A 16,133-nucleotide genomic window follows, 5' to 3' on the forward strand; every position below is an offset into this window, starting at 1 on the left:
TCCGTTCGTATATATTCTCGGAGCCTCAGAAAATCACACGCACGCAAGGCGACTTCATCGGACTACTACTTATCATGAACAAAGCTTCCAGTAGCCTAGGTGCATTACAATTTTTTTCAAATTGTCAACTCTTCGAGATCCCTCAGAAAGTTGAAGGCGTTTTCAAGATTATTGAATTTCTGATGTGTAGATGCTAACTTACCAGCCGAGACTTCCCCTCTATTTTCCAAGAAACATCACTGGTGGCTAAATTTACAACAATCTTGGTCCATACTACATCCTGAAATAATGAAGCTCTCCGCTGGTTGCCGATCGCGCGCCGGGTGTGGTTCTTGCGTCGCCCCCTTCCCCGATGGACGAGGCTTCCAACTCAGAAAACATTTATTCAAACGCAAAGGCGAGCAGTAGCAAGGCAGCCGTCGCCTCGAGCTCAAAAGTTCAACTACTTATCCTTAATCAATAATGGGAGTGTCGCCAGAGATCATCTGGCCTCTGAGCGCACCTTTCTCGCCTACGTCAGAACGAGTTTAGGAATCGCACCCTCGGGTATTGGTACGTCTTGTAATTTATCAAACGAATTGGGTCTGATCGCAGGAAAATTTATGGTGTAGCGCTCATGCAGTTCTTCAATCTTGGAACAAAAGTTAGGAGGTTCTCTCAGCCGCTTGGAGCCATAACGATAGCAATGGCGTTCGCTGTCCTTGTTCTCGGTAATTCCACCACTCCACTTGAACTACGAGATGCTCATCTCAAGTTTGTGGTGCAACTCACAGGTATCCGACGATATTTTTCCATCCAGAAGGAATTGCCTCACGGACGCTTCCCCGTTTCGAAAGTGGGAATTGCGCTCATGTCCTTCATGCTTGGTTCCCTCATAACAGCGACTTTCGGCATGTTAGTAACAGATCGAGTAAGAAGCAAGTAGATGTCTGTTTATCTGTGTAATATGAAAGTTATCGAGTCGTTGGTTATATCTGTAACGCTTCAGGACAGATTTCTTACGTCGGGTACAAGAACAAAAAAATTCTGCAATTTTGAAATGACTACAATGAAAGTGACCAAGAGATTATGATTGAAGCCATCGCTGATTATTGGATGAACAAAAACTTGAAGATGGGGCGCAAGGCGAGAAAACCCGTCATAAGTTATCTTTCACTGAGGCCCAACCACCGCAAACGCAAACGCATTTTGACGCATAAACTCGGAATCCTTGATCAATTGTTCAATATCATGGGAAGATCTCCTTCGGAGGTCTCTGCGGGCACACCTACAAGTCGTAACCTTCACCAAATATGGCTGGACAAGGGGAAAACCGGGGTTCTTTCAATTCTTCATATCCCCCTAACAGAAAGAAGGGAAATCAGTGGATTGGATAGAGGTCATATACACAAAAAGAACATTGTACAACGCGGCTCAAAATTTAAATATACTCAACGGATATCTGTCCCAGAGAGACTCGAACTCTCGATCTTCCGATCACGCATTTCGCTAACAGTCGGACGCCGTAACCAACTAAGCCATGGGACAAGCTGCAGAGATGTCGCATTGATTGGTGATAGGATGCTGTCGATCCGTCCTGTTTTATTGATGCTCGGATTGCAAGGGTCGATCTTTTGACGCTTGATTGAATACGCGTCACATTACCGCAAATTTTAATTTTACAAAGTAAACTAGCGGCGAACGGAATTATTCAAAGACCACCCTTGAAAATTTGTCGTGTTCTCTTGTCGAGGAGTTGAGTTGTCAGACTCTGAAGACGTTGTGAACACCTCAGAATTCAGGGAGCGTACGGATCCAGCATCTGCCAGGGTAATATCTAACGATGGTCGCGTGGAAGCGGGGTTTTGGATTTGGAGAGTCGGCATCCCCCTCATCGCGGGCTGTTGAAGCGTATTATTCGCCACCACCACGGCCTGTGCCCGGGCAAGCGTGGTTGCATGCACATAGCCATCCCACCAGATAACTACGCAGCTAACGAGTAGAAAAAGTGCCGCGAGCTCGACTAGAATGCGTCAATTTCAAAGGAAAGATCGACATTCTAAAAAGACGGACGTGGGATAGATACGATCGCGGCGAATGCGGGTGAATTTGTAAACCCGGAAGACTCGGAGGAGGAGGTCGGGGCAGTGGAGGTCGCCGGGGATGCGGAAAGCTGCGAGGATGATGATGTGTTCGAATTAAGGACGGCGGAACTGGAAAGGGTGACGATACAGACGAGTAGCACCCACATCAAGGAAGGATGCAAGAGAATGAGGCTGTCTCAGACATGTAATTTCGTCGAAGTGACGCAGGTGCGTCATTCAACTTGAACAGGCGATTATGTTGCTGTCAGTCAACTTCTATGTCTAGTGATTTGCGCGCAAGTATGTATTCAAGCACCGTCTCCGGTAGATATCTTGTATGTATACGACGAGGTTGCCACGAGGGGGGCAACCAGAGGGAGTCGAATGCAGACTATGTACATACTGCTTTTCCAAGACGAGATGTGTGTGTCTTGCTTAACCCACAGAAAATCGAGTATGGTGTAACGGCTAACATTACCGCCTTTCACGCGTATGATGAACGCGGTAGCTCGGGGTTCGATTCCCCGTACTCGAAATTCTTTTGTCGTCGTTCACGATCATGCCATACAGACAACTTTAATATTATGACAGATATGCACCTTCTTGTTGCTAGTTGCAAACCACAAGTGGTTCGCTGGCGGCGCACGTTTAAGAGGCAAGGAAGGATTAGATATCGCGGGAAGCCACGGGCGTGATATGCACGGAGTCCTATTGTGCGATTACATTAGTGAACTAGTGAACTTCCAAGTCTCAGATAAGTACGCGGCGCTCGTGGGCAACTGCTACGCAAGTGCTACGTGCTACAGGGCGCAATATCCGGATACGGAATTTGTTCGGTTTAGGACGGATATCTTATCTCCATCATGTTTGATGGTGCCTTTTGAGAACTTTCTCTAAACAACCACCATGGCCATGGCAAGCTCTTCCGATGAAGAAGACAAAGGTCATAAGCAAGGTCTTAACAAGCCTAGGTGCGTTTACAAAGAGGCTGTCCATGTATACAAGCTTCACACTCCAACCTGAACTTGACATGGACCAAGAGCTTAGCGCTTAGGCCTTATGGTCCGTCATTTCCAGAAAATTTTCGTTTACTCTTCAAGTCCTCTTCTGGGTGCTTATATCTTTGAATTTTTAGTGGAGAATTCATACCTGCTACGCAAGAGAACTCTTCACAGGTGAATACCCTTCGACCAACTCCGTCCGCAATGTGCTTATATGCCCAGATAAGGTTATCTTTTGCGAACCTTCCACAGGTTTCCCATCGGACGTATGGAGCCCTCGCTCCACCTTCTACCCCAGTCAACCAAAGCCCTGAAGCATCCACTTGTTCTCCACACGCAAATGAGACGGGCGACAGCAAAGGAGCACCGATACCATCTCACATGGCCTTGAAGATAAACCTCTCCTTAGCCAATCGCGGAAGCGTCGCGAGAGACCATCTAGCCTCTGAACGCACTTTTCTCGCTTATGTCAGAACGAGTTTAGGGATTGCGTCCTCCGGCGTTGGTACGCCCTGTTATACCTACCTCATCTCGATGGGAACTAATGGGAAGGGGTAGCGCTCATGCAATTCTTCAATGTTGGAGTGAAAACGAAGGCCATCTCTCAACCGCTTGGGGCCACTATCATTTTCATGGCAATCATTGTCCTATCTCTTGGTCAATTCAATCTCGTCACTCGACTGATCATCTTCTCAACTTTCTTGAACATCATGTATAGGGACCCGACGATACTTCGCCATTCAGACAGCACTGCCGCGAGGCCAATTCCCCATTTCAAGATTTGGAATAGCGATTGTGGGTTTTATGATTGGGTCTGTCATAACGGCGACCTTTGGCATGTTACTTCCAGATCGAATTCGGGGATCCTAAGGTCTGACTACCTATTTCATGCAAACCGATTTGAGCAGCCGATGATGCTTCTACGGCGGGGATGGCAGGGAAACACTCCAGGATGCGGAGGGAGGTCAATATTACAGACGATTGGAAATCCTGGATTACTTATGATTCTAACGAAACTCATCACGAACGTACGATGTAAATATAAAGCTCCTCTAAATGCACGGGCAATACTTGAGTGCATCCGATCGATGCTTAAGATACTATGGTCAAGCACCCTTGACACATTGGGGTAAATTCACACAAACCGTTGAACAAGATATCTTAGTAGTAGCAGACCGAGACTTAGCAAGGAATTCGGTGGAGGACCGTGACAGACGGGGTTGTAGAAAGTCCTTCGAGAGTTGGCAGTACCGTTGTTCCGTCCGCTGTCAAAGCAAGATGTAGGCTAGAACATTGCGGATTCTGTAATTTTGGGCGTGTCATTCTAGTTCCCTTGTCATGAATAAGAACGGATAGATTACCTGTTATGTGGTTGATGAAGCTTGGGCCTCAATAGGAACGATGCTCAAGAGAAATGTGGGGTGGAGTACCCCAACAATGAGGACGTACAAAGTAGGGCGACTATTCACTCGGAGTCCGCGCATCTATGGCTAAAGAGGACCAGAGTTCCTCTCAACGTCAATTTGCTCTTTCTTTGGTATGACGGAAACCACAAGAAACAGGGGTGAGCGCTTTACCGGAAGGTATGTCACCATTTCCCCCCACCTGTGATTGGGATTTTTGGCCTGTGGGAACAAGTATCAGCCGTGGCTACGTACCTCGGGAAGAAAACACACCTGTGTGAGGTCGGTACTGTACGTCGTCAAATCTTTAACCAGGTTCCTGAGGGTTAGAAAACGGAATCTCTGCAACGATTCCGGGGAGAAAGAGCTGTAAACGCTAGCTAGATGATAGTCGTGGTAAGACAACAAGAGGCTCGACTCGGACATCGCCGCCAAACAATGGCAACGCACTTTCCTCTCAACCATCACGACGTCAAGCTCATCATGGCCCCCGCTGCAGGCTACGAGCTCGTCCCCGCCTCCGACCCTTCCATCTCTAGGCCGTTCCGCACACGTTCAATATCCCCCTTCGACGCTGACGAAGACCCTGAACACGATGCTACACATCATTCATACTTGGCACACACCCGCCAACTTCGCATGGCATTTGAGGCCGACCCGCGATTCAATCCGCCTCCGCCTTCACCATACGCACGCGCTGCACTCGTTGCTTTCTGTATTTTTATCGTGTGGTATGCCTTTTACCTGAGGAGGGAGATCTGGATCGACTTTGGGATGGGCATGGGTGATGGGAGCATTGGGGTTGAGGTGGATCCGTCGTATTAAACTTCTCCGATGGTATGTCGAATGCTCTTGGATTAGTCGCTGCTAACGCCACCTCAGGAGTCAGGCCGGCCCCCCCTTATACAGATTTGGTATACCCCTGCTGCCCTCGTCATATTGCAAAACTACCCGTCATCTTCTCCTATCATTATTTTCCGACTTACAATCCCTACGCCTAAACCATCACTGTTGTACTATTATACACGAAAATACCAGAACGAGCATAATACTCATCGCAGAAATTTGCTAGGACCCTTGTTGACATGATGACGACGTGATGATACCACCCGGACGTTCTCCCATTCTGTATTGAAGACCCCGGTTCTTGAAAATTTGGCAAGATTTCCGAATTTTCAATGTTATCATCAGAGCAAGGCTTTTTCCCCTCTTGTCCTTTCAATGCTCTGGCGGGGGGCCCGGCTCTATCTTATGACTATGTTCCCTCACCCCAATCTGCCGGCGAGACTCTTCATTATGGATCTTCTGCAGAAACCCCTCACTATTGATGTTCGCACTGCTCTGGACGTTGTGACCAGACTTCGTGGTGCCCATGGACTGGCGGATCGCCACCCGCTGTCTTTGTCCTGGCAAGATTCCCCTCTCTCGTCGTTTCGGTGAGGTTGCCGCTCTCGAGAAACTCTCCGCGCTTCGCAGAGACTCCTCGCTCTCGCCGTTACACCATGTTCAATCGCCGCGGGGCAACTTCCTGCTCTCAACGATCTGGCAAGAGTCCCCGAGTCAGTTCACCGATGAGGTATTTTGCAAGCGCACCTAAATTGCTTGAACACTTGTTGGCGGAGTGCACAGTTCAAATAAACTGCCACCATAAACTCCGACTTGACTGCATTTGCAAAGGTTACAGGGTTGTCAAGTTTCAACTAGGGCAACAGTCCGTTGGCGTGCTTTGTGTAGGGGGAGGTCATCTCTCACTTTGAGCTATACAAGTTTTCTGACAAATTTATCCACGTCAGATCCTTCACAGGGCTTTTCCCATGGCAAAATCGAGACCAGGTCGAGTCAGCCGTGTTTTCCTAATCCGTAGCCGTATCGATGGTACCCACATTCACCCTATGCACATACTGCCCTTGTTCCTTTTCTTATTGACCTTGTGTGTTACTTTTGATTCTCCCTTGAGGTTTGGATAACCTTTGAGATGAGTGATGGGAATGTCGAGGTTGCGATTCCCTCGTATAAGGATTAGATATTTGCGATACGTCGAAGACTCTTGAATTGAATGCCACCAACACTCCAACATTCTCCGAGTACTAGTCTAGCCAGTCGTCTTTTAAACAGATACCATACATCTAAATTGCCTCCCCCATCCATCCGTCAAACCAATGCTAGACCGTTGACCGCCTGTTTGTGAGAAAGACAAGCTTGTTGACACAGCAAACGTCCTTTGAGACGTCCCTTTCTCAAGACAAGGCGGGTGTCGACAAACTTGCCTTTCTCAAGGACAAACTGGTTACCAGTCTATGCCACGATGCCGCCCTCGTCTTCTCTAACATGCAACAGTCAGAGTACTCACCTCCGCAATGATGCCGCATACCATCCTCTCCTATCCCTATTCCCAACTTATATCCAAGATTCTCCACACACCGAAAATTCGGAAAATGCGTAATCTTCCTCTTCCCAGAAAGTTGAGGAGGATCCTCCTCTCCCCCAGCGCTGATGTTTTTGGGAAACTAGCTCATGCTCCTCCGAGTCTCGACGTTTTGGCAAGGCGACTTCCCACTCTGGAACCTCTGGAGGAACCGCCCGATCTCGAAGTGCCGGCCATTCCACCTGCTCTCGGCGTTTTGGCAAGCCTTCCTTCTCTACTGCCTGCTCTCAACGCTGCGGAGCTCCCTACCCTTGATCTCTGGCGCGTCTCCCTGAGACTTTTGAAGTTCTCATAAAACTTAACACTCTCTGTGTTTTGGCGTAACTCGTCGCTCTGCCTATAAGGTAGCTCACTTGGGGCGTCCTCCTGTAATTAGGCGAATAAGCAGCGGCATGCAAACATTTCAAATGAATTACATGGAATTTCTTGTTCGCTATCTCCGCAAAGGCTTCAGGGTTGCTGAGCAGTGACTAGATTGCCAGATTCTAGATTTCCAACAGCATGTGCCGCGTAAGGGAATGCCAGCTCTCACCTTGATATGTTCAAGTTTTCCGACGAAAAAATTATCGATATTTGAAGATTGGTGTTGAGAGTTTCCACCTTCGAAAGGATTTCCCCACAGCAAAATTGATAGCAGGATATTGTGGAGGTAAAAAATTGTCCTTCCAATTTTCGTTAATTTGTTACCGATCTATAAAAAAAACGATTGCAAATACCCCTGATTTTCCGCGTTGGCTGGAGAACTCAAGGATTCGTTCAGGACAGTTTGCGCACAAAGGTGAGCGAAATGACCGATAGAATCAGCCTTTCCGACAGAGAGATGACGACATCGTTTGGGATCTTGTAAGAATGATTGGAGGAGTTGGAGAAATTTGTCCCCATGTCTAAAATCATCAAGATGCTGGTCAGTGAAATCCCAAAGCCATCCAATTTCTGTCAGGAGGGTGAAGTGGCCAGTGGGCCTCCACATCCTTGATTCCCAAGTGCCAAACGACAGTGATAGCCATAACAGAGCAACCACTGACTTCGTCCACGAGAACCCCCCTAGCCACGAAAGTAGATGCTGGTCAAGCGCTGAGTTGAGTCCGGAGCAAATTGGGCTGCACTTTTTCAAATTGCACTACAGGAAACGTAAATTTTTGATGTCAGACGAAACTGAGTGCTTGCCTTATCATGCAAATCGCTTCGTAGTGTCCCATAAATCTCCCACCAATAAACAAGTTTCTTTAGCGTTGTCGAATCGGAAAGGCTGAAGCAATGCGAATTCGGCTTGAAAGTTTCTAAAAGCCCGTCCATCGACCCGGCCTTTATTGAATTGCCACGCGAGTAATGGCTGAACCAAGCTTTCGTGCTATATTTCAAAGCAGGGTTATTATTCACTCGCCGCCGCTTAGAATTGGGTATTTTTGAGAGTTGGCGCATACATGATTCTAAAAGCAGCGAATGTGCCGCATGTTCATCGGTGTGGAGATCTTCCGATCTGTGGCGATCTACCAAATAATCCCTGAACGAAGCATGATAGAAATGAATGGAATGGGTCCTGCACGCTGGTAGGTAGATGAGGGAGTGTAAGTCCCAGAAGAGAGTTACCATCTCTTCCGACTTGAGACCGAAAAGGGATTCCAATAAAGCAGGCGTTGGGGCTTGGTTACGCTGTAAACAAAAGATAGCCCCAAGAAATGAGATGACTTTCTTGATTTCCAAAGTCGATCGCAAAACATGCGTGTACAGTTGATCAATGAGGACGAAGGGATTGGTGATGTGTTGAGAAGCGTCGAGTGATTCACAGATATCCAAAATAAGCTCGAGCTGTGCGGAAGGGACCTTACGCTCCTCATCGACGAATCGAATCACCGTCGCCGCAAAAATAAATTGGCTGGATGACTTTTGAACAAGGAATGAAATTACTTTTTCTGATGGCCATGGCTGGGGGAGGGAGGACATCGAAGGAAAGCGAATGCGCCGGCGGTGATATATATCTGAAAAGCTGCTCCGAAGAAATGTTGCTATGTCGTGATCAGGATCGTAAGAACCGTCGAGAACAATATGGTGGGTGATGGTGGAAAGCCTGTCCTCAAATACATCGGAGACGGCGGGCTCCTCTCGACTGGCGATGAGGAGGTATAGTCTAGGTAATGAATACTTGATTTTCAAAAGAGCGTCGTTGAACATGTGTAAGATATCGGCCTGAACTTTCCCGTCGTTGCATTCATCAAGACCGTCAATAATAAGCAATGAAGGCCATGGGTAGTTCCATTCCGCCTGAAACGAAGCCTGGATCAGAGGTTGGACCACAAGAAGTTCCATCTGAACGGGCAACGCCTTTTCAAATATTGATAGGTCATCCAGCACGACTTGCTCGATGAAAGGCTTAGTCACTGGAACTGATTTTGCCAGCTGCGCAGCAATAGTCGCAATCAGGTGAGTCTCAGTGTCTCTCTGAGGAGCGGTACGTGCAAAAAAAAAACTAGCAGCGAGCCCCTTGGAATCATGGAAAGTTTCGGCTATAGTCTGCAAAATGGCTGACTTGCCGAAGCCAGCTGGGGCGCTGAGCCAAAGGATCAGAGTATCTTTGGAATCGTCTAAGACCCAATTTGTTATGTCTTTGAGAACGGCTTTTCGTGTATCCTTGTGGCATCTCGGAGCGTCGGCGTAGCGTCCTTTGGAATTGTGCATTGCGCTGGCTGCGATGTTTGTTTGAAGAAATTGGAGGCCTGAAACCTATTAGTGAAGTCATTTTCTGTCAGAAAAGGGAAGAGAGTTACCGTGTCCGCCTGTCAATACACTTGGGCCATTGATATGCGTAACTGAGTTTCGTTCATAGTAGAAATCCGGTTTGAGCGCTAGCGTTGCAGATTACTACTTACATGTCAAAACTCACCCGATGTATAATTTCCATGGACTTCAGTGAGGGCGCTGGCGCCTGACACGATGACACCTCCTGCGCGGTCAAGCATTGGACATCTGGTGTAAAGATGCTTGTGTTTTTAGGTCGTGGTCGTGGTGGGAATGGAAGAAGTGAAGCGCCCGATCATGATGGGAGAAACGCCAAGCATTTGTGTTGGATCAACGATTCGATTTGGATTTGATTATCGATTGTCCTTCCAAACAGGGCCGATGTTCCGTGACCCAATTGCCTCGAGGATCAACTTCTCCTTGGCCAATCGCGGAAGCGTCGCAAGAGACCAGCCGGTGAGCGCACTTTTCTCGCCTATGTCAGAACGAGTTTAGGGATGGCGTCCTCCGGTGTTGGTACGCCCTGTTATACCTACCTCATCTCGATGAGAACTAATGGGAAATGAACCAGTGGGGGTAGCGCTCATGCAATCATTCAATGTTGGAGTAGAAACGAAGGCCATCTCTCAACCGCTTGGGGCTACTATCATTTTCATGGCAATCATCCTATCTCTCGGCAATCATCCTATCTCTCGGTCAACTCAATCTGATCGGCTGCTCACCTTTGTTGATCATAGGCACCCGGCGACATTTCGCCATTCAGACAGCTCTGCCGCGGGGCCAATTCCCCATTTCAAGATTCATAATAGCGATTGTGGGTTTTATGATTGGGTCTGTCATAACGGCGACTTTTGGCATGTTACTAGCAGATCGAATTCGGGGATCCTAAGCTCTGGCTACCTATTTCATGAAAAGCAATTTGAGTAGCCGATGATGCTTCCACGGCGGGGATGGCAGGGAAACACTCTAGGATGCGGAGAGAGGTCAATATCACTGGCCAAACAAGACCAGGGGTCCTCTCAACGTCGATTTGCTCTTTCTCTGGTATGACGGAAACCACAAGAAACAGCGCTTTATCGGAAGGTATGTCACCATTTCCCCCCATCTGTGGTTGGAATTTTGGGCCTGTGAGCAAGTATCAGCCGTGGCTACGTATCTCTGGAAGAAAACTTGGCACCTATGTGAAGTCGGTATTGTACCCCTGTCCTTCGATGATGATGTTGTGGGCGGCACGCCTTCGTTGTCGTTGTCAAATCTTCAACCGGAATGTCTGCAATGATTGCGGGGAGAAAGAGCGCTAGCTAGATGATAGTCGTGGTATTGTGACAAGAGGCTCGACATCGTCGCCAAACAATGGCAACGCACTTTCCTCTCAACCATCACGACGTCAAGCTCATCATGGCCACCGCTGCGGCCTGCAGGCTACGAGCTCGTCCCCACCTCCAACCCTTCCATCTCTAGGCCGTTCCGCACATGTTCAATATCCTTCGACGCTGACGAAGACCCTGAACACCATGCTCCGCATCACTCATACTTGGCACACACCCGCCAACTCCGCATCATGATGGCATTCGAGGCCGACCCGCGATTCAATCCGCCTCCGCCTTCACCATATGCATGCGCTTCACTCGTTGCTTTCTGTATCTTCATCGTGTGGTATGCCTTTTACTTGAGGAGGGAGATTTGGATCGACTTTGGGATGGGCATGGGTGATGGGAACATTGGGATTAAGGTGGATCCGTTGTATTAAACTTTTCCAATGGTATATCGAATGCTCTTGGATTAGTCGCTGCTAATACCGTTTCAGGAGTCAGACCGGTCGTTTTCTATACAGATTTGATATACCTCAGCTGCCCTCGTCGTCCGTCGTCTTGCAAAACTACCCCCCATCTTCTCCTATCATTATTTCCAGACTTTTTCAACTTAAATTCTACTCCCTATCCTTCCTATCACCGTTGTACTATCACACACGAAAATACCAAAGTGGGCATAATACTCATCGCAGAAATTTGCTAGGACTCTTGTTGACATGATGACGACGTGATGATACTCCCCGGACGTTCTCCCATTCTGTATCAATGACCATCTGGAGAGACTTTCAGTTCTTGAAGTTTTGGCCAGATTACCGAATCTTCAATGTTATCGTCACAGCAAGACTTTTTCCCCTCTCGTCCTTTCATTGCTCTGGCGGGGCACCCAGCTCTCTATCTTGTGACAATGCTCCCTCTTCTCGATGTGTCGGCGAGACTCTCCGTTATAAACCTTCTGCAGAAACCCCTCGCTCTTGATGTTTGAGCTGCTCTCAACGTGGTGACAAGACTCCGTGGTGCCCATGGACGGCGGGGAGGCCGTCGTTGTCCTGACAAGATTCCCCTCTCTCGCCCTTGTGGGTTGCCGCTCTGGAGAAACTCTCCACGCTTCGAAGAGGAGAAACTCTTCACGCTTCGGAGAGAGTCCTCGCTCTCGCCGTTACTCCATCTTTCATCGTCTCGGGGCAACTCCCTGCTCTCAACGTTCTGGCGGACAGAGACCCTTCTGAATGCCGTTGTATGTCTCAAGAAGGTACATCAATGCTCTACGAGAGAGGAGAAAAAGATGACCAGTCGTTGCGGAGGGTTGGAGAAATAGGGAGGCCGGTGGCCTGGGCTGAATATTTGATGACGAGTTTTTCAACAGAGGTTGAGATCCCGCAAGCAAAACGAGATTTCGGTGTTTGTTCGAGGAGATGAAGAAATAGCATCTTGCGAGCGAGGTCGAGACGATGTGTCTGGCCGTTGTCATTGCAACTATGGAGTCCGGGGATTGATCCTGGAGAAAATGTGCGTTTGACAGCGAGGAAGAAGGTTCACAGGTCTGTGGACACACCTTGATAGCGTCGATCTCGGACTTTGCGCTGACCACGTCGATTACATTTCCCAACCAAAGTAACCCGCGGACAGACGTGGCGCTCTTTTCAGGGTCTACCACTCGCTCTCGTCGCCAGGCCGCTGTCGTTCCATTCAAATTTCAAGAAATGGGGATCTGCTTATCCATCACATGGACCTAGGTGACGTCATTGAATGGCTGACCATGATTATCGGGATTAGGGGGTGGCTATTGGTACCTCACGATCTAGTCGATGTTGGGGTCCCACCTCCATGAACCTCAAGCGAGCAGTTTACGTTTCACGAAGAAGCGCACACGTGGACTGCTTCAGTTTCTTTGCTTTAGGAATTGTCTTTCCATTTCTTCCACAAAGACCGCCGTCTCCAGCCGTGCTGCGCAGCATCGCCGTGAACCAACAACGGGTAAAATTTCCCGGTCCAACCCACTCATTACTGACAAGAATTCTCAATAAGTTGAATATCCAGATTCCAGACGATGATGAATCGCCGGACAGTTTCCGCACCCGACGCACAGGAAAGAAACAAAAATCTGTCGTTACGAGGCTTATTTTTAAAACGAGACGGCCACATCATACCGGCAGATGATTCGAACCTCCGATTCTGAAAAGGAGCCCCCGAATTTGAAGACAACACCTCCGGGTTTTGAAACGAGTCCTTGAACACGGCATGGACAACTTAAGAGCTCTTTCACGGGAAATAGGTAAGCTTTTATTTAATGAACCATAAATTTATTGTTGGATGCCGCAATTCAACTTTGTCTCCTTCAAAAATTAGGACCTTTGCTGCGTGCAACCGCTCAGGTTCGCACCCACCGAACACCGGGACCAAAAAACACGCGGAGTGTGGAGCAGCTGCGCAGTTCACTCTTCTTCGGATCCGCCAGATCACCCATTGAAAAATGCAGAATCGATCGAAACTTAGGAGACATGACCTGAGGCTTGATCAGTTAATATTACGAATTCTGAAATTTATTGACACTGCGTCTTACAGACCTCAACGTTCTTATCCCCTACTGCAATTTCACCACCCAATCCAGGTAAGCCGCCAACCGTCTCTTTCCTTTTCGAAGAAAATTTGAGACTTGCGGCATATCGCAGTTCACGTTGGCAACAGTCAAAATTCTTGACGCGCAGTAATTCGTGTGGGGAGAAGCATCAAGCATTGACCTGGGTGAATTTCGCGTTTTACAATGGATGGCTGCGGGTTTGACCCTGTAGTGTACGATGGCCATGCCGAAAATTCCGTCTCAAGTTTGCTTGCATGAAGGATTTTATTTAAAAGCGCCTCATCTCTCCAGTCCAAAATCATCAAACAAACCCTTCAATCCTCCCTCAAAGAAAAAACCACTACTTCCATAACTTTACCTCGAAAATGCGTTCCTTCACCGCAATCCTCGCCGTCCTCACAAGCGCCCTGCTCGTATCCGCCCAAGCGGTGCCTCAAGGCCAAGCGGCGCCTAAAGCCCAAGCGGCAGCTCAAGCCTGCTGGAAATGCCCCCCCAATCAAGGACTGTTCAAGTTCCAACAACAGGCCGGAAGCGACCCACTCCACTGCCAATTCTTGAAGGACGGCATGACTTATTATTGCGATTACAAAGTGGTACAGAACGATTCGCCGCACTCGTACCATCGCATTGTTTACTGATGACCTTGACTAGGCTGACGGCACGTTGATCTATAACGTCAACGACGCTTTCTGCCCCGCCAGTGCCGTTCCCTGTTAAATAATTACGCGAAGCGCGTATGCGCTTCTGGTCCGAAGTTGGTGAGTACTTGGCGTGTCGCTTGTCTAGATTTTTCTTACCGGGTTTATGTGACGAATTTGCGGCTACTTTAGATTGATATACTTTGGACGTTTGAAGTTTCGTATCAGCATCAATACAACTATGTACATACGAACCTCAAATACCCTCGCGTTATTCTCTCGTTATACATAAACCTAGAAACGGACTACAGATATGCAGATTTCTAATGTATTCAACCACTAGGATACTTGGGAAGTATGTATACTATATTTTCTATATTCCAATGATGGGGCGATCCACCACTGCGATGCCAGATTTATTGTGATACAAGGCAAGTGTGGGACTGGAGCCTGATTTATTAAAAAATATTCCAACAGTGGTTGCGGGCATCGGTAATGTATGCTACGAACACAATTTACTCAATTGATTCGACCAGATGAACATTATTTGAGGAAATAAAGGATTAAAAACTTTATTGCCACGAGATCTAGCCTCGCATTCCGGATGAAGAATGATAATCCCGGTTAAACGAACTCATCCCATGCAGGAAAGACAATTGACACACGAGGTTCTTTTAATTCTGTCAAGGTCTTACTAACGGTGCCCTGCCTACTTACTACCTCTCCTGATTCCAGTTTACCTTCGAGTTTACAAAACCCGTCATGTCGAACCCTTTCCACATTATTACCCAGAATGTATGGCCTGTTGCGGTGAAACTGAGTGGTACTAGTAAGTCCAAGGTTCTCACATCCCCGGTAATTCGTTTTGCATTAAGAGCCGTGTCACGTCGCTGAATTCTATTTCTTAGCCTGTGTTGAAGTACTATTTTGTTACCGCGCTGCTAGAGGAATATCAAGAAGATTTCGATTCTGCGAGGGACGAATGGATGAAATACGCTTATTTAGAATTCAGCGAAACGAAAGACCGCCGTGTCTCAAACATCCTAATCACCTGGCCAAAAGATGACTGGCAGTGCGTCAAGCAATGTATGCAAACTAGAGTCCGGCAAAGCAACGAAGATGTTTTTTGGGGGTTACGGCTGTACCAAGAGAACCTTCCTTCACGAATTCGGTCATGCTTTAGGTTTTCATCACGAACACCAGCGCCCCGATAGGGCATCTTCGGGAATCCAGTTTTACAAGGCCTTCACGATGCTGATGTATCCAGGCCGTGAACCGGACGATATGACGATAGATGAGGCCTTAAAAGCCGCCGGTATTCATTTTCAAGCAGACGACACTGAAGAGGAGCGTAAAAAAGGAAAGATTGCAACTGACATCAAGGCTTACGTTGAAGATGGGGACTACGAGAACGCCAGAAAAAACTTCATCGTGTATAATAGAAGGGTCCTGAACAAGCTCAAATGCAAGCCACATTCCAATCATTTATGACAGTCCATTGACCTTCTACGCAGTGTTTTACAACGAGAACAGGAAGCACAAAAAGGGCACGCAGCAAGCACGCAGATCAAGAACTTGAAGAAGTCAGATGTGGAAACTAAGGGCGATTTTGAGGATGTTTTCAATTTGAGTACAGCGGTTAAGGAAGCGGTTGAATGGGTTGCCAACAACCAGAGTGATGACAATGATAACCCCGAGAGAGAGGAGGAGAACGATCATTACGACCTGATTACGACTGAATTGGACTGATGAATTGTGTATGTTTGTATTTGTATTCAATGTTGGCCGTTGTTTGCCTGAGGCCTACGTAATCATTTCTCTTTTTCTCATTCCGTATACTGGCGGGGCGTCTCTGATTATCTCACTTGTTTCTTGTAGGCATTTGTGCTCGCGGCGCCAGGTCCTGCGCCTTGTGCCTTCCCAAACCTGCTCCAGCCAGTCTCCTACTGCGCACCGATACCGGGGGATCCTCAGAG

At 47.9% G+C, this 16,133-nt stretch overlaps 7 protein-coding genes across 7 annotated transcripts; 5 read left to right on the plus strand and 2 right to left on the minus strand.

Annotated features, from left to right (window-relative positions):
* Window positions 1-74: 74 nt before the first annotated feature.
* On the plus strand, window positions 75-925 carry LACBIDRAFT_299525 (uncharacterized protein; the record flags this gene model as incomplete). The annotated part of the gene is made up of 3 exons (XM_001890789.1): window positions 75-156; window positions 295-552; window positions 612-925. The coding sequence occupies 3 exons, from the start codon at window positions 75-77 to the stop codon at window positions 923-925; spliced, it is 654 nt and encodes a 217-aa protein (XP_001890824.1).
* Window positions 926-2,964: 2,039 nt separating this feature from the next.
* Window positions 2,965-4,124, plus strand: LACBIDRAFT_299526 (uncharacterized protein). Its single transcript, XM_001890790.1, has 5 exons — window positions 2,965-3,034; window positions 3,199-3,238; window positions 3,287-3,569; window positions 3,623-3,721; window positions 3,783-4,124. Exons 1-5 carry the CDS (start codon window positions 2,970-2,972, stop codon window positions 3,932-3,934), a joined length of 639 nt encoding a protein of 212 aa, XP_001890825.1. The 5' UTR covers window positions 2,965-2,969; the 3' UTR covers window positions 3,935-4,124.
* A 430-nt stretch (window positions 4,125-4,554) lies between these two features.
* LACBIDRAFT_299528 (uncharacterized protein) lies at window positions 4,555-4,893 on the minus strand (the record flags this gene model as incomplete). The annotated part of the gene is made up of 2 exons (XM_001890794.1): window positions 4,555-4,689; window positions 4,741-4,893. 2 exons carry the CDS (start codon window positions 4,891-4,893, stop codon window positions 4,555-4,557), a joined length of 288 nt encoding a protein of 95 aa, XP_001890829.1.
* Window positions 4,894-4,905: 12 nt separating this feature from the next.
* LACBIDRAFT_335886 (uncharacterized protein) lies at window positions 4,906-6,064 on the plus strand (the record flags this gene model as incomplete). The annotated part of the gene is made up of 2 exons (XM_001890791.1): window positions 4,906-5,251; window positions 5,826-6,064. The coding sequence occupies 2 exons, from the start codon at window positions 4,906-4,908 to the stop codon at window positions 6,062-6,064; spliced, it is 585 nt and encodes a 194-aa protein (XP_001890826.1).
* Window positions 6,065-10,080: 4,016 nt separating this feature from the next.
* Window positions 10,081-10,517, plus strand: LACBIDRAFT_256799 (uncharacterized protein; the record flags this gene model as incomplete). The annotated part of the gene is made up of 2 exons (XM_001890792.1): window positions 10,081-10,140; window positions 10,239-10,517. Coding segments are annotated over 2 exons (339 nt in total), but the record flags the coding sequence as incomplete, so codon positions are not given.
* A 1,015-nt stretch (window positions 10,518-11,532) lies between these two features.
* Window positions 11,533-11,962, minus strand: LACBIDRAFT_299531 (uncharacterized protein; the record flags this gene model as incomplete). The annotated part of the gene is made up of 1 exon (XM_001890795.1): window positions 11,533-11,962. One exon carries the CDS (start codon window positions 11,960-11,962, stop codon window positions 11,774-11,776), a length of 189 nt encoding a protein of 62 aa, XP_001890830.1. The 3' UTR covers window positions 11,533-11,773.
* Window positions 11,963-13,884: 1,922 nt separating this feature from the next.
* On the plus strand, window positions 13,885-15,906 carry LACBIDRAFT_335888 (uncharacterized protein; the record flags this gene model as incomplete). The annotated part of the gene is given in 9 exon segments (XM_001890793.1): window positions 13,885-14,112; window positions 14,171-14,231; window positions 14,251-14,277; window positions 14,501-14,512; window positions 14,635-14,654; window positions 14,893-14,986; window positions 15,103-15,229; window positions 15,372-15,590; window positions 15,672-15,906. 9 exon segments carry the CDS (start codon window positions 13,885-13,887, stop codon window positions 15,904-15,906), a joined length of 1,023 nt encoding a protein of 340 aa, XP_001890828.1.
* Between the last annotated feature and the right edge of the window lie 227 nt (window positions 15,907-16,133).

The sequence above is a fragment of the Laccaria bicolor genome, genomic scaffold (genome assembly GCF_000143565.1).
Source record: "Laccaria bicolor S238N-H82 LACBIscaffold_175 genomic scaffold, whole genome shotgun sequence".
Lineage (NCBI taxonomy): Eukaryota > Fungi > Basidiomycota > Agaricomycetes > Agaricales > Hydnangiaceae > Laccaria > Laccaria bicolor.

Bases quoted from the DNA above. Each gene is read 5' to 3' on its own strand.
- LACBIDRAFT_299526 (XM_001890790.1), top strand. From the start codon at position 2,970: ATGGCCATGGCAAGCTCTTCCGATGAAGAAGACAAAGGTCATAAGCAA. The intron at 3,035-3,198 runs GTGCGTTTACAA...TTGAATTTTTAG, and splicing joins CAAGGTCTTAACAAGCCTAG to TGGAGAATTCATACCTGCTA. The intron at 3,722-3,782 runs GTCAATTCAATC...CATCATGTATAG, and splicing joins AATCATTGTCCTATCTCTTG to GGACCCGACGATACTTCGCC.